This window comes from Solanum verrucosum, unplaced genomic scaffold (genome assembly GCF_900185275.1).
Source record: "Solanum verrucosum unplaced genomic scaffold, falcon-dt-bn FXZP01000121.1, whole genome shotgun sequence".
In the NCBI taxonomy this organism is placed as follows: domain Eukaryota; kingdom Viridiplantae; phylum Streptophyta; class Magnoliopsida; order Solanales; family Solanaceae; genus Solanum; species Solanum verrucosum.
Genome location: NW_026020509.1, coordinates 405,123 through 418,383, shown reverse-complemented (window position 1 = coordinate 418,383; position 13,261 = coordinate 405,123). Strand labels below are relative to the sequence as shown.

At 35.9% G+C, this 13,261-nt stretch overlaps 2 protein-coding genes across 2 annotated transcripts; both read right to left on the bottom strand.

Moving 5' to 3' along the window:
* Nucleotides 1–606: 606 nt before the first annotated feature.
* Nucleotides 607–1,736, bottom strand: LOC125809676 (uncharacterized). Its single transcript, XM_049489268.1, has 2 exons — nt 1,038–1,736; nt 607–831 (listed from the first exon to the last, which is right to left on the bottom strand). The coding sequence occupies exons 1-2, from the start codon at nt 1,686–1,688 to the stop codon at nt 661–663; spliced, it is 822 nt and encodes a 273-aa protein (XP_049345225.1). The 5' UTR covers nt 1,689–1,736; the 3' UTR covers nt 607–660.
* Nucleotides 1,737–4,028: 2,292 nt separating this feature from the next.
* Nucleotides 4,029–13,028, bottom strand: LOC125809719 (uncharacterized). The gene is made up of 4 exons (XM_049489315.1): nt 12,590–13,028; nt 7,929–8,036; nt 7,513–7,788; nt 4,029–4,567 (listed from the first exon to the last, which is right to left on the bottom strand). The coding sequence occupies exons 1-4, from the start codon at nt 12,995–12,997 to the stop codon at nt 4,379–4,381; spliced, it is 981 nt and encodes a 326-aa protein (XP_049345272.1). The 5' UTR covers nt 12,998–13,028; the 3' UTR covers nt 4,029–4,378.
* Between the last annotated feature and the right edge of the window lie 233 nt (nt 13,029–13,261).

Sequence of the window (13,261 nt, the reverse complement as noted above, 5' to 3'; positions counted from 1 at the left end):
CAGTGGCCAGTGCGCACAAAGTGCTCACCCAAAGGGTAGAGGCTGTGACAGAGATTATAGCGGTTGCGGGTTAATCTAGGGTTCCAAAAAAAAAATTGTGAGTACTTGAAAAAAAAAACATTTTTTTTGTTTTCAAAGGAAAAATGATATTTGAAATGTTGAAGTTGTTTTTTAATGTTTATGAGTAATTTAAAGTTAAATTATTATTTTTGTGATTTTCGAATTTCTGAAAATTGTGAAAAGTTGAATTTCAGAATTTTATGACCAAATTCAAATGTATTTTCTGGAGTCCAATTCCCAATTAAAAAAAATCATGATCAACCGTGCATCATTAACTCCCACATTACATCACTAATTTCTACATTATTATGATTACAATGATTACCTCCCCACTAATCCTTACATTGCTATGAATTTATTGAATTAATTTTGATTAGAGTTTTCACCTTTTTTTTTAATACAATCATTGATACCCCCTACTTGATTACTTGTAGGAGTGAATCCATGGTTTAAATATCTTTTCTCATAATGGAAGCGAGATTGAATTGACGTAACATATAGAAATTATAATAGAACTGCAGTTGATTGTGTTCCCTAACAAATGTACAATAAACTACATAGACAGCACATTTTTACCAAAACTTTGGTCTATATTTCACCTCAAGATTTTAAACTAGATTCTTCTTTTTGTACAGTAGTCTTGAAAAGGAGTACATATATCTTGTGATCCATAGAAAAATACATGAAACCACCAATAGAATGTGTTACAAAAGAACCAAAACTGGTCCCTACTATACAATGCCATGCTGGTCCATACACTTCATCAAATTCCTGAAAATTTTACAGAAACCACATTCAATCCAATAAATCAATTCATTCAAAACCCAAATCTCAAAATCAACCAAAAATGCATAATTTACGATTACTCACTTTATTTTAATTTGTTTGTTGTTGTGTTGTTGTTTCTTTTCAGTTTTGACAACTATTTAGAGTAACAAGATTAAATGACATTTGACAAATTAAAACCGAGAGTATACCTTTTTGAGAGTAAGTGCAAGAGCTTTAGATGTAAACTTTTCCAAGCTATCATGAGTCTTTCTTGCACAATTGACAGTATGAATCTGCATAAATGGTGGCATGTCTACAGACACAACTTTCACACCACTACGAGAAAAGAAATCAGTCAACTCAATTTTTGAACCACAAAATGATTTCCTCCTTCCACTATTCTTCAATAATACTGATAAAGATTGCTTTTTTATCTCATCAAACCCTTTGAACCTTTCAATTTCTTGACTTTTAGACAAATTAACAAATGCCCTTTTAACATCTACTTCTTTGTGAAACTCTTTACCCTTTTGGGGTACTTTCTTGATAATTGCCTCTGTTTTCCCCTGTTGGCTCTTTGACTTGGTCAGAGCTGAGCATGAAGAATCAAGAACTGATGAACCAGTCCAAGATTTGGGCTTTAAGTGTGTGTCAAGTGAATATGATGTATGCCCAGATTTAAGGATTTTGTGATTTGCATTGAGATGGGAAAATTGATTGGAGATGTTGTCTATAGTACTCTTGGAGGTAAAGGGGGTGGGTTTTGGTTGCTTTTTGAGAGTGGGATCCATGGAAATGGAAGTTTTAGGATTATGGTCTGGAGCTGCTAAAATGCGCCTGTGGGTGGTGTTGTGTGCCATGTTGTTTTGGAGATAAAGTTGTCAAGAAATGAAAGAAGGTAAAGGGAAAAGGGGGAAAAGGGGAAGTGGAGAGAAAGAGGCAAAGAGGGATATGATGTTGTAGAAACTAGAAAGTTAAGTGGAATAAGACTTGTGAGAGAGTTAAAGGGGGAGATACAGCTAAATTGCGCCGGGTGCAAAGGATATGAAGGGGACAATCAAAAAGAAATACCGTGTTTGACTTGACATATCTATCGAGGAAATAATTATTGATATAAGTATTTTATCAAATTATCTATATTTTAGTAGTATATTAGGTTTTGACAAATAATTTGGAGAATAAGTATTTAATATTAAGGGTAAAATATGGAAAAAAATAATTATTTTTTCTTGATATGTCAAAAGTAATAAGTAAAATGAAAATTTATTTTTTAGATATAAGTGATAAATAAAAATGAACTGGGGAGTATATTTTAAAAAAAAAGAAGATGAAGTATTGAAAGGGGAACTTTTTGACATCATATACCTTTTTTTGTGCAAAAAGCATGTGGAGTCACTGAAATGGGTTCCACTGGAATTTGGTTCATCTAAAAGGAGATGTCCATTCTAACTACTTCACATTAATTGTTAATAGTAAGATCAATTTTGGTAACTTATATCTAAAAGGAGATGTGCCTTCTATCATATAGTATTTATTTATAGGAAGAGTTGATTAGACGAACATGTTGCAACCTTTTAATTTATCGAAGATATGATTTTGATAAAAAGTTATGAAAGATAAGATATAAATCAGGATAAAAGGTTAGTAGATAGTTGAACGTTGTCTCACTAATTATTTTGTACTATTAATTGCAACATTACTCTTCTAGTTTCTTGTTCTTTGATCTGTACTTTAGTACTAATTTGTTGTAGATACTATTCATTCATAATACTTTAGTATTTTATCGTGGCTTCTTCATTTCTATTTTTTTTTTCACAAACTACTTTGATATGTTTTTTTTCTTGAGCCGAAGGTCTATTAAAAATGGATCCATCTAAATGCTAAATGAGAAGTAAGATATGCATACATACTATTCTCCCCAGACTTTATACGATTACGCTACATATATTATTATTGTTGTTATTAGTATTACTTTCCTTCACCTACTTGTAAGAGTGCACCACTGTAGGAAGCAACCTGTCTTTTCAAGTTCATGACTAACTGGCATACGTAATTGACAAATGACGCTGAGAAACAGTCATTATGCAATTTAAATTCAAATTACTTTATCGAAATAGTTATACCAAAAGAATATTTATTATCCCTTTCATTTATAATTCTTGTCTCTTGATATTAAATTGATTATTTTGTCCAAATAATGTGATTCCCGTGAATCATTGATACAAAAAAAGCAAATAAACGGTCAGCAAAGACCAACCCCCGACAGAGGCTCTCTTTGAGTAGTTGGTGAATTTTGAAAAATTTACTTGTGGAGTGTTGAAATGTTTGTACAATCCAAATGGAGCAACATTTTAGTCTATTTAAATGCTCCCTTCCTTCACTATTTCAATATTTATTTCTTGATGACTTTAGAACTAACACTGTTCCCTACTGTCTATTGGAAACAATTTGTCTATCTCTACAATGTAGGAGTAAGATCTACCTTTTTTCAAACCCCACTTGTGAAATTACAATGTATTTGTTGTTGTTCCCTACTAGCTATTGCTTAGATCCTACTGTATATATTTCATAAACAATATTTGATCTACAAAATTTCTTGAGAAATAACCTCAAATAAAATTATAAGTGATGGAATTTAAGTTCCAGGTTCGAGCAAGTTGGCAACCAGCAAATATAATGTTTAAGTGTGACCATTTCATCTAATAATTCAAACTATCAAAGAGAGCAGCACAAACCCGCTCAAGTGCTGGCCTGACTCCTTTCCGAATCAAAGCAGTAAAAAGAGAATTTTTTATAGTACACCACAGTGAGACTCAACATAGGACCTCAGTACACAGCTCTGAAGTAGAACAATGTCTTGTGAACACAGAAAAATATAGCCAGAAAGAATAGAAAAAATGGACCATAGCATGATCGCTAACTCAAGATTCAGCGACTGTCATCATATTTATGGAAAGCAGATGACAAATGACAAACTCAAAACGAGTCAATTTGTATTTCCATTATGTTGCCACTTCTCAAGAGAACACACGGAGTTGATCCTACTCCGAGTCTGTCTAATACATTTAATATGTTCTGTCAAATTTCAGGGAAGAATCACACACCAATGACATACTTCAATCGGGATCTTTCAGATAAGGCATTGAAATCTGAATGAGGACAATCACATTGTTTAACAAGTAATAGAACTTGACGACTTAAAAGCAAAATGGCATCGCATATGTACATAGGATATTCATTTCTAACACCTTTTAAGAACTAAAAACATAATCAGGGAAACTTCATAAGGATCAGATGGACACACACCTAGCCAGATTAACAGAAATACTATACTTCCAACTAGAAGGCACCAGACTTGAGACGCTGCATCTTCACTACTACCTTTACAGTGAATGAGCAATTTGGAACTACAGAATGATTTACAGCTTCACAGATTAGCCAGTTTGAAACTTCGAATGAGGTTGAGAGAACAGAAAGCCAGCTGACAGAAGGAGTAACAACCACTTGCTAGGCCACCTTGACATGTAAAAACAACCAGCACAACTTCATTTCATGGGCTTGCAAACTGATCCCGAAATGCTGAAGTGCCACCTGATGCTACAGGAGAAGGAGAGGAGGCAACAAAGTTCGTTCCAGATAAGGACATTGGGGGGAGATTTGAGGGTTGCCCTTGCTGTCCCGGAGGTGCAAACCGTGAAGGACTAACTGTAACTCCAACAGATCGTGAAGCGAGAGGAACCTGAAAAAATAGACAGCAAGTGAAAATGGATTTCTTGAACTAGTGAAATTTATCTAAGCTATTACATACTATTTAAGAATTAGTTTTCTCATAACCCAGTTGGCTGAATTTTTTATGAACTGATTTTTATCTGATTCACTAAGAGGGGGAATCTGCGGTGTATAATTAGCTCCCTGCTCCCCTGACTCAAATTTTTACTAGCTAAGCTACTTAATTGTAATCTCATGACTTTTTTTTTTACTGGTTTATGAGTACAAATTCTTCATCTGCTTGCATATCTTTTTTTCTTATAGCTGTTTTCTTCAGTGTCTTGTCACCTTGCCCTACCGTTTCACTCTATATATCAAAGTAGACCTCAAAGGAAAATAGCCTCAGGATACTGTAAGAACTATTTAGTTAAGTAACTAGCAAATCAACTAACATGTGATTAGGAAAATATATTGTTGTTCATCATTATAATTACGAAGGACTACCAATAGCTAGATTCTAATATATATCTACTTTTAATTTAACAAATAGTCTACTTTGCGAAAATTGGAAGAAGTTAAAGTTAGAAAAGTCCTTGCAGGTGGAGCCTTAAACTATACTTGAATAGGTATCTGACAAAGTGCCCATGTTACATGGAGTGAGAAAACAAAACAGACCCAAGATAATTTTATTCACTACGGATTATCCAATTCTATAGTAGTTTCTACGGCAGCCTGCATATTTATGTATAATATGAAAAAGATCTCTAGTGAAAACCAGATGTAAGCAACTAATGCAGTATCAGCAGCCTTCGTAGTAAAGCAATTCGTCAAGAAAAGTATTGCCTGATCTTCATCTGGAGCTCCAATAAAAACATACCCAGTTCAACTGGGCCAGTTGTAATCCCAAAAGTGGGGTCTGAGGAGGATGGTGTGTACACAACCTTACCCCTACCTTTTGAAGGTAGAGAGGTTGTATCTACCAGATACACGACTCAGGTAAAGCATATAAAAAACAAGTATGCAAAGCAAATACAATAATGTAATACTAAAATCGAAGTCATGCTGAAAACAACAAAGAGAGCAGTACCAACACCAAAAAATTTAAAATAACGGAAGCAAATGAAACATCATGTAATATACTAAGATCGAAGAATAAAATAGTAAGAGAGAACTAGACAACGCTTGACCTACTAACCTTCTACCCTAATTATTGACCTCCATATCTTCCAATCTAGGACCAAGGTCATGTCCACATTAAGGTAAGTTGCATGAGTCATGTCCTGTCTAATCATTTCTCTTGAGACTTCTCGGTCTACCTGGTCTACCTCTACATCACGTTACATCCACTATAGCCAACCTCTCACTCCTCCTTATTAGGGTGTTTGTGCATGTTTCCTTCACATGTTCGAACCATCTCAGCCTCACATGCCTCATCTTGTCCACCAAGGCGGCATATCCCGCAGTGTCGTGGATAGCTTCGTTCCTAATCTATCAATCTTAGTATGCCCAAACAGCCAACTCAACATTCTCATTTCTACTACTCTCATCTTCTATACATGCGAGTTCTTGACTAGTCAACACTCTATCCATATAACATAGCTAGTTTGACCACCACGTTATAAAACCTACCTTTAAGGCTTGGTGGTACAATCTTATCATAAAAGACACTGAATGTTAGCTTCTATTTCATCCACCTGCTCCAATACGATGTGTAACATCATCATCTATCTCCCTATTTTCTTGAATTATTGACATGTGACTTGATAAATAAGACTTTCTTTCTTTGGGATGACTTGTTTCAATCCTAACTTCCACATCTACCATGTGTTTTACGTCATTGAACTTGAACTTCAAGTATTTTGTCTTAGTCCTACTCAACCCAAACTCTTTAGACTCCAACGTCTGTCTCCAAACTTCCAACATATTGTTAAGGCACCTATTGTTAACTCCATCCTGGTCTCATTAATCCACACTGTCATCTGCAAAGAGCATATACCATGGCACTTTTCCTTGGATAAGTCGTGTTAGTACATCCATCACCAAAGCAAATAGAAATGGGCTATGAGTTGATCCCTGGTGCAACCCCATCACGACGGAGAAGTGATCTGAGTCTCCTCCCACTATCCTCGCTTGAGTCTTGGCTCCATAGTACATGTATTTAATTGCTCTAATGTAATCTAGATATATACCTCTCGATTCAAGTCTCCAAACATCGTACAGCCTCTGGAACTTCATTATTTACAAAGAAAAGGAACTGAGAATTTCACATCAAGGGGAAGTGGTTGAAGGCTGATATATAACTCCAATAATCCCTCATCCCACATGTTAATTCCCAGTTTGCAGTGAAGAAAATGGCCACCATGTAATTTTTGCTCTTACAACTAATATTAACAAGGTAAAATAGCACATAAATTTATTCATTGATGCAGCAACAATATATATATATAATGTATCTTTCCTTAGTCAAAGCACTAGATCCTTGATTATGGCATGTGCAAAGTAACAACATAATTTATTGCAAGGTCCAATTAGTCCAACAAGTGGCAGAAAATGATTGGAACAGCTCAAAAAACTAGTTACAGCTGAGACACAATTGTAACAAAATTTCATGTCCAATAAAAGTTCAATATGGGGTCCTTAATTTTCAGCACATGTTGACCAGGAGCACACATTTCGAGATGCCTTGGACATGCTTTTATGTCAGAAAAATTAAGATCTGCTCCATTGAGGAAGAAGATAGGTAGAAGACTTTGGTTCAAGGGAGTGAACCAGCAATAATATGATGAACTAACTTGCGGTCTTGCACATATTGAATGTAGTTGTTTTCATGCTATCAGCTTTACTTAAAACTTTTTGAATCTTTGCTAGAACTAATTATATTTAAAACAAAATTAAAACTCTCTTTTTCCACTCCTGGTGTTAGCGCCACAAATGAAAGGCCAAAGGTAACAATGCATGCATAGATAGGGCATTTACCACATTATAGGGGGTCTTCCTCAGTTGAGAATCTGAAGATGGTGATGTACTGCTCATACGAAGCAAATTCCGAGAAAGTGTGTTCTGGTTGGATGCATCATCACCTCCATCTCCATCCACCTCACCAATGGGGTTACCATCCGAGCCCATTCTAGGTGTGTTTAGTTTAGTTATAGATCCAGTGTCGTTTGTAGTATCCACTTGAAGTGGGAGTGATGGGCGCACTGCCATACCTTGCATGCTCCGTCTCTTTAGCTCCTCTTCTGCATTCAAAATCTGCCAAAAGCCAATACTTGTGAACAAAAAATGATCATGCTCAGTCCTTACACAATTTGACAGATATTCAGAACAAATAAAAAATGAGACATCATGTAAAAGTTTCAACTCCTCCTCAGATTGTTTTACATTAAGATCACCTGTTTTAGTAACTGTACCAAACCATGCTTTTTCATATTCAGAACTTGTAATTTATCCTCAATCTCCTTTTTTTTCTGATTATCAGTTCCATCTTCTTTGTTGATAGTCTGCCAAGGAGAGTGATAAAAAAATAATTAAAAAGCTAACAAATCGAAATAAGAAGAAAATAATTTTGCGTTGGTCCTTATTCTAAATTATGCACCAAATGTATAGTTGACCATGAACTCAAACATAATACTTACATAATCATATATTTTGCATATCAGAAGCCTTCCACCCCCATCCCACCACTCTCTGCTAACCACATTGGCAGTTGGGACATATTCAGACATAATTATGAGGATTCAATATAATCTACAATGAGCCATGTCAAGAGAACTAGGCTAATCAATTTTTGGTTAATTTTAGAAGAGGATCAACTGCCAAATAACATATAAAATACAGATGAATGAATGCACAAATAAGAGGTAAGAGAAGAACAAAGGTACCAATGGACAGCAAATAAGAATGAAGACGAAAAGGAAGTCATTAGCATAAGATATTGTGCCTTTGCAGTTAATGATGCTGTTCAATCAAAATGTGTACGACATAATTAGCACTATTCAAACAGCTGCCATATATTCAATAAGGCAATTTCATTCACCATTTCTCCTTTTTCATTAATTTAGTAGATGATACTATCAATGATGGGGAAATCCGGTATACAAGTCATATATCAAAAAGTATAGAAATCTAAAGAAAAGTATGGTTCTCTACAAAAGATATCCGATCTTCTACACAAATAGGAACCTCATAGGTACACCAAAGAGATATTAGACAGAAGAGGCTATTTTTTTCAATTTTACAGAGTCATTATCAACCCCTTCACATGTTATCCTTTTTTTCTCTTTCAATATAACCCACATAAAGGCTAATGGAGCATCATACCACGCCCTCGATCTTCTCGCTCACCTTCTGACTAATGGAGCATCATACCACGCCCTCGATCTTCTCGCTCACCTTCTGATATAGAAATCAACCTTGGGTCTAACTCAATCCTAAAAGCTAGCTCATGAGGGAAGGATTGCCCAAATCATATAAAGATTAGGTAACCCTTAACCCCCCACACACGCTCAAGGTTGAACCTCTGGACGTAGACAATATAAGATGGGAGGCCCAACATCAGGTAAACATGAATTGGGATGGGCATGACTATGATACCATGATAAAGAATTGGACCGCGGCCTACTCAACCCCAAAAGCTAGCTCACGACGGGAGGAATGGATAAGACCATAAAAAGAGACCAAATAACATTGACCCACAACGTGTGTAATGACTTAAAGAATTGGACTTGGCCCATTAAAAATAAGCGAGTAACTAAAATAGCTAGTCCATTATCCCTTGACCCATCGGCTATTAAGAAAGGAGAAAAAAAGAAGAGGAGCGGTTGGCAATAGAGATAAAAGCCAGCAGCGCTGGTTTTAAGAGGAAGCTTTCCAGCAGTATTTCGCAAGGGGGAAATGAGAGCTACAGGGAAGAGGGAAAAAAAGGAAAGGAAGCAAGAAAGCCAAAAAAAGAAAAAAACTTCAAGATCATAAATAGAAGTTACTACCTTTGGAACCCTAAGCACAAGCTAGAGGAGAAGAAGCAATTTTTTCTCTATAATCACAATTCAGGTGAGTCTTTAAGACCTATTCAACTAACTAAATTCTTCTTTAGGGTATAAAACAGTAGGAATTAGGAGTGAAATGATCTTAAATTAATGAGGTATTCAGCATAAGATTCAACAGTATATCAAAAGGAGAAATACCTTGTTCATAAATGGAGATTTGAGGAGGCAATAATCTGGAATTTTAAAGAAGCTTTCACTTTGGGGAAGACGTTTATTTAGGTTTCAAACTTGATGATCGAAAAAATATTTTTCCCAAAACGGTGCTAAGACAATACTTTATTTAAAGTTGGCTCGGAATAACATGATATATACACTAGTTTTGTCTTTATTCATTGAACTAGCAGTTTCATTATTGGCTATTTAGGATTCCTGATAACCTTTTTTAGAATGGAGAATACAGCCAAACTAATAAACCCACCTCGACTTAATGTTAGAGTCGAATTGGGAAATTGAGATCTTATTGCTAGAAATATTTAATTTCACGAGTTCTATGAATGATTAATAATCAAAGTTATACCTTGTAAGATAATTGATACTTCGACGACGCAATTATTGGAAGCAAATTGGAGCTTTTCAGCAATAGTACTGAGTAATAATTTTTTCATAGTTGATTTTCAATTATAGCATGATTTAAATTGTTTTCTAGCATTGAAACGATTTATAAAAAACAAATCGATTACTTGCACTCGGACAAGTGATAGTATGGTCCATAATTGGATATGTACTAAATCATCTTTACAATGACTTCGACATACTGATTATCCTTAAACCTATGTTATTTATGAGTTGCTATACATACTATTGGAATAAATTCTTGACACACAAAAAATATGACAACATTTTGTACTATATGGAAGATACTTCAATACCTCTGAGGTAGGGGTAAGGACTGCGTACACTCTACCTTCCCTAGACCCTAACTATGTGGGATTATACTAGGTATGTTGTTGTTGTAAGGAAGATACTTCAGGAGTAAGCTTTGCTAGATCACCATTATCTAACGTTGAGATCACTAGACCTGGTTGCACCTTGTATAATATTTTCCTACGCTAGCAGGAAAGAACTAGTAATATGCATTCACACTTGAGCCCTCTAGGAACCTAGCTGATGGGGTAGTCAGACAGCCATGATAGACTTGTGGTGTTCGAATTTACATCGATTCTAGTTGAGGTATCTCCCACTATATAAGGATATGAAGTAGAAAAGGACAAATGGATTTAAAATGTCTATTTTCATCCATTTTGATCATTGTTTTCACACACGAATTGTTATATTCTAAGTTGCTCGGACTCTTCACTTTTGGTGCCGCACCCATGTCGACACGAAGTGGGTATGGGTGTGAGTGTGGCATCCGTACACGATATGGTCAACCAATTTGGGGTACTTTGACCAAATTCAAGGGAGAAATTTTGGACAGATTCAATGATTTATGTGCGCAAAACAAAAACTAAGGTGAAATTGAAAAAAATGAAATACCATGTATATATAATTTTCTATTGCCACTCCCTTTCCTTTTATCTCCTTCCAGGATTCTCCTCTTGATCAAGATTTTCTCCTCAAATTTTCCATATAATATCTCATAACTTAGGCTTTATAACTCTACTTTTAGCTATTTGAATTATTTTTAGCCGAACCCCCGCACCCGTATCCATACATGGATCCGTATACCCGAATCTAAAAATTTAGATCATATAGCATCTGACCTCTAGGTCCGCACACGTATCGGACACCCGCACCCGAGCAACTTACGCTATATTGATTTAAATAAGACATAGTTGAGGATCTTATAAATTGCATGATTCCTTAATCCTTATGTATGCTTGTTCCATATAAATGTTATGGTTGATGTTATTACTCACACAGTCGGTGCAACTGAACCCCACTCCTTTCTTTTCCCCCACAGATAATTCAGTTGAGGGTGACACTTTGACTCAGACAGAGCTAACAACAGATCTGGCAAGCTCCTCACTTGCTTCGCATGGGACATCATTCTATTTACACTAATGTAGTATATTATTTTGCTTAAATCCTAGAGGTTTGCTCCTTGTGTTGGTCTCATAAATTTGGTTTTGGCTTGTGTCAGTAAAGAAGTAACTGGGAACGTCTAAAGTTTTGTGAAAGCAACCGACTTCATATTTTGATATCCTCTTAAATTTAGTATGTTGGGTTCTGGTTAAACTAGTAGGTGACAAGTTTGGAATTATAGATTGCTCCCGGTACAGAGGAAACTCTGTTGAATACCCATTTTATCCACAAAACGATTCAGAATTGCCAACAATGAGTGCACAACCACCTGAAAATGTAACAGGGGATAGGTCTACGTATTCACCCAAACATCTGTAGATGTAGCACCAACATAGGTGCTCCTCTTCTACCTCAAGTTCTCAGCCATCAATATCACTTCCCCCGCTCCTAATCAAGCAAGGAAACACACCTTCATGGGCACCCTATATGGAAAGACTGACTCTTCTCCCCATCTCATAAATCCAATGTAGCATGTGGCATTCACCATCTCTCCGTTAATCATTAATTTCTGAAAGCAGTATTCACTGAACAGATCTAATGTAAGTATCCCAATCCTCGGGCAAATACACCTCCTCATCTCTAATCAGTACATGAAGCTTCTGCCAAAATAATGCTAGTCTTAAACCAACTACACATAAAGTATTACGCTCTTCCATAGAAACAAAGAGTATTAGTTCTTACAAATCATCTGATACATATTTTTTTTATGACATATATTTAGAACTCCCTAAGCATAATAAACAAAAATGAGGAAAAGCTGTAGGTCATAGTTGGAGAGTCCAGACTTGGAGCAGCCTCATTGCAAAAAGGGTAAAAAGCTTCATAAGGTATACACCCCCTTAACTTCTACCCTGAATTGGCTGGGATCCCTTCTTTACTAAGAGAAAACAGAAAGATGCATAAGCGAATTTTAACTAAAAGCCAACAAAATACATGGATAACACCATTGCAAACAAAATAGATCGACAATTGCAATTCAATACCTCCACACCGGATGGATTCACCGGAACCAACAATTTCTGATCGTTTTCCAAAACTTCAAGCTTAGGTTCAACCACGACAGCAGATGAATCAACCAATTTCTCAGGCACTTTCACATTCTCCACTCGAACATCCTCTTCCTCCTTCTCGGTCTTTACTGGAACCGAAACAGGAACCTCCTCCTCAGGTTTGGATTTGGTATCGGTTTTGAGGTTAGGGTTAGGGTTTGAAGCGGTGGCGGTGGTAGGAGAGACAACGGGAGGAGTTGGGAGGCGAGAGAGGGCTCGGGACCGGCGACGGAGGAGACATCGGAAGTCCTTGAGAGAGATTTTGGGGGTTGGCATTAGCCATCGACGTGGAGTTTCAGGTACTCTGTGGAGATTTCCCTTGTACAATGATAGTGCCACCATTTTCGCCCAATTTGCTCTTTCAATTCTAATTTCCCTTACTAGTTTTTCTTATTTATATGTTCCGGATTTTTAATCATTAACATATGCAATGGAGTAGTAGTACATATTGAATATGAATGAGTATATAATAAAATTATTATTTTTTAAACAGTGTGTCAAATCAAATACAAACGAATAAATATTTGTCAAAGTGAGTATATAATATGTTAATCAATCAATGTACTTGTTAGTATTATAAGGGTGAAAATTCCCTCGGTTTAAAAA

Coding starts and splice junctions, on each gene's coding strand:
- LOC125809676 (XM_049489268.1), bottom strand. CDS start 1,688: ATGGCACACAACACCACCCACAGGCGCATTTTAGCAGCTCCAGACCAT. Junction 832..1,037: donor TTGCACTTACTCTCAAAAAG/GTATACTCTCGG, acceptor TAAAATTTTCAG/GAATTTGATGAAGTGTATGG.
- LOC125809719 (XM_049489315.1), bottom strand. CDS start 12,997: ATGGTGGCACTATCATTGTACAAGGGAAATCTCCACAGAGTACCTGAA. Junction 7,789..7,928: donor TGGTACAGTTACTAAAACAG/GTGATCTTAATG, acceptor GGCTTTTGGCAG/ATTTTGAATGCAGAAGAGGA. Junction 4,568..7,512: donor GGAAGACCCCCTATAATGTG/GTAAATGCCCTA, acceptor CTATTTTTTCAG/GTTCCTCTCGCTTCACGATC.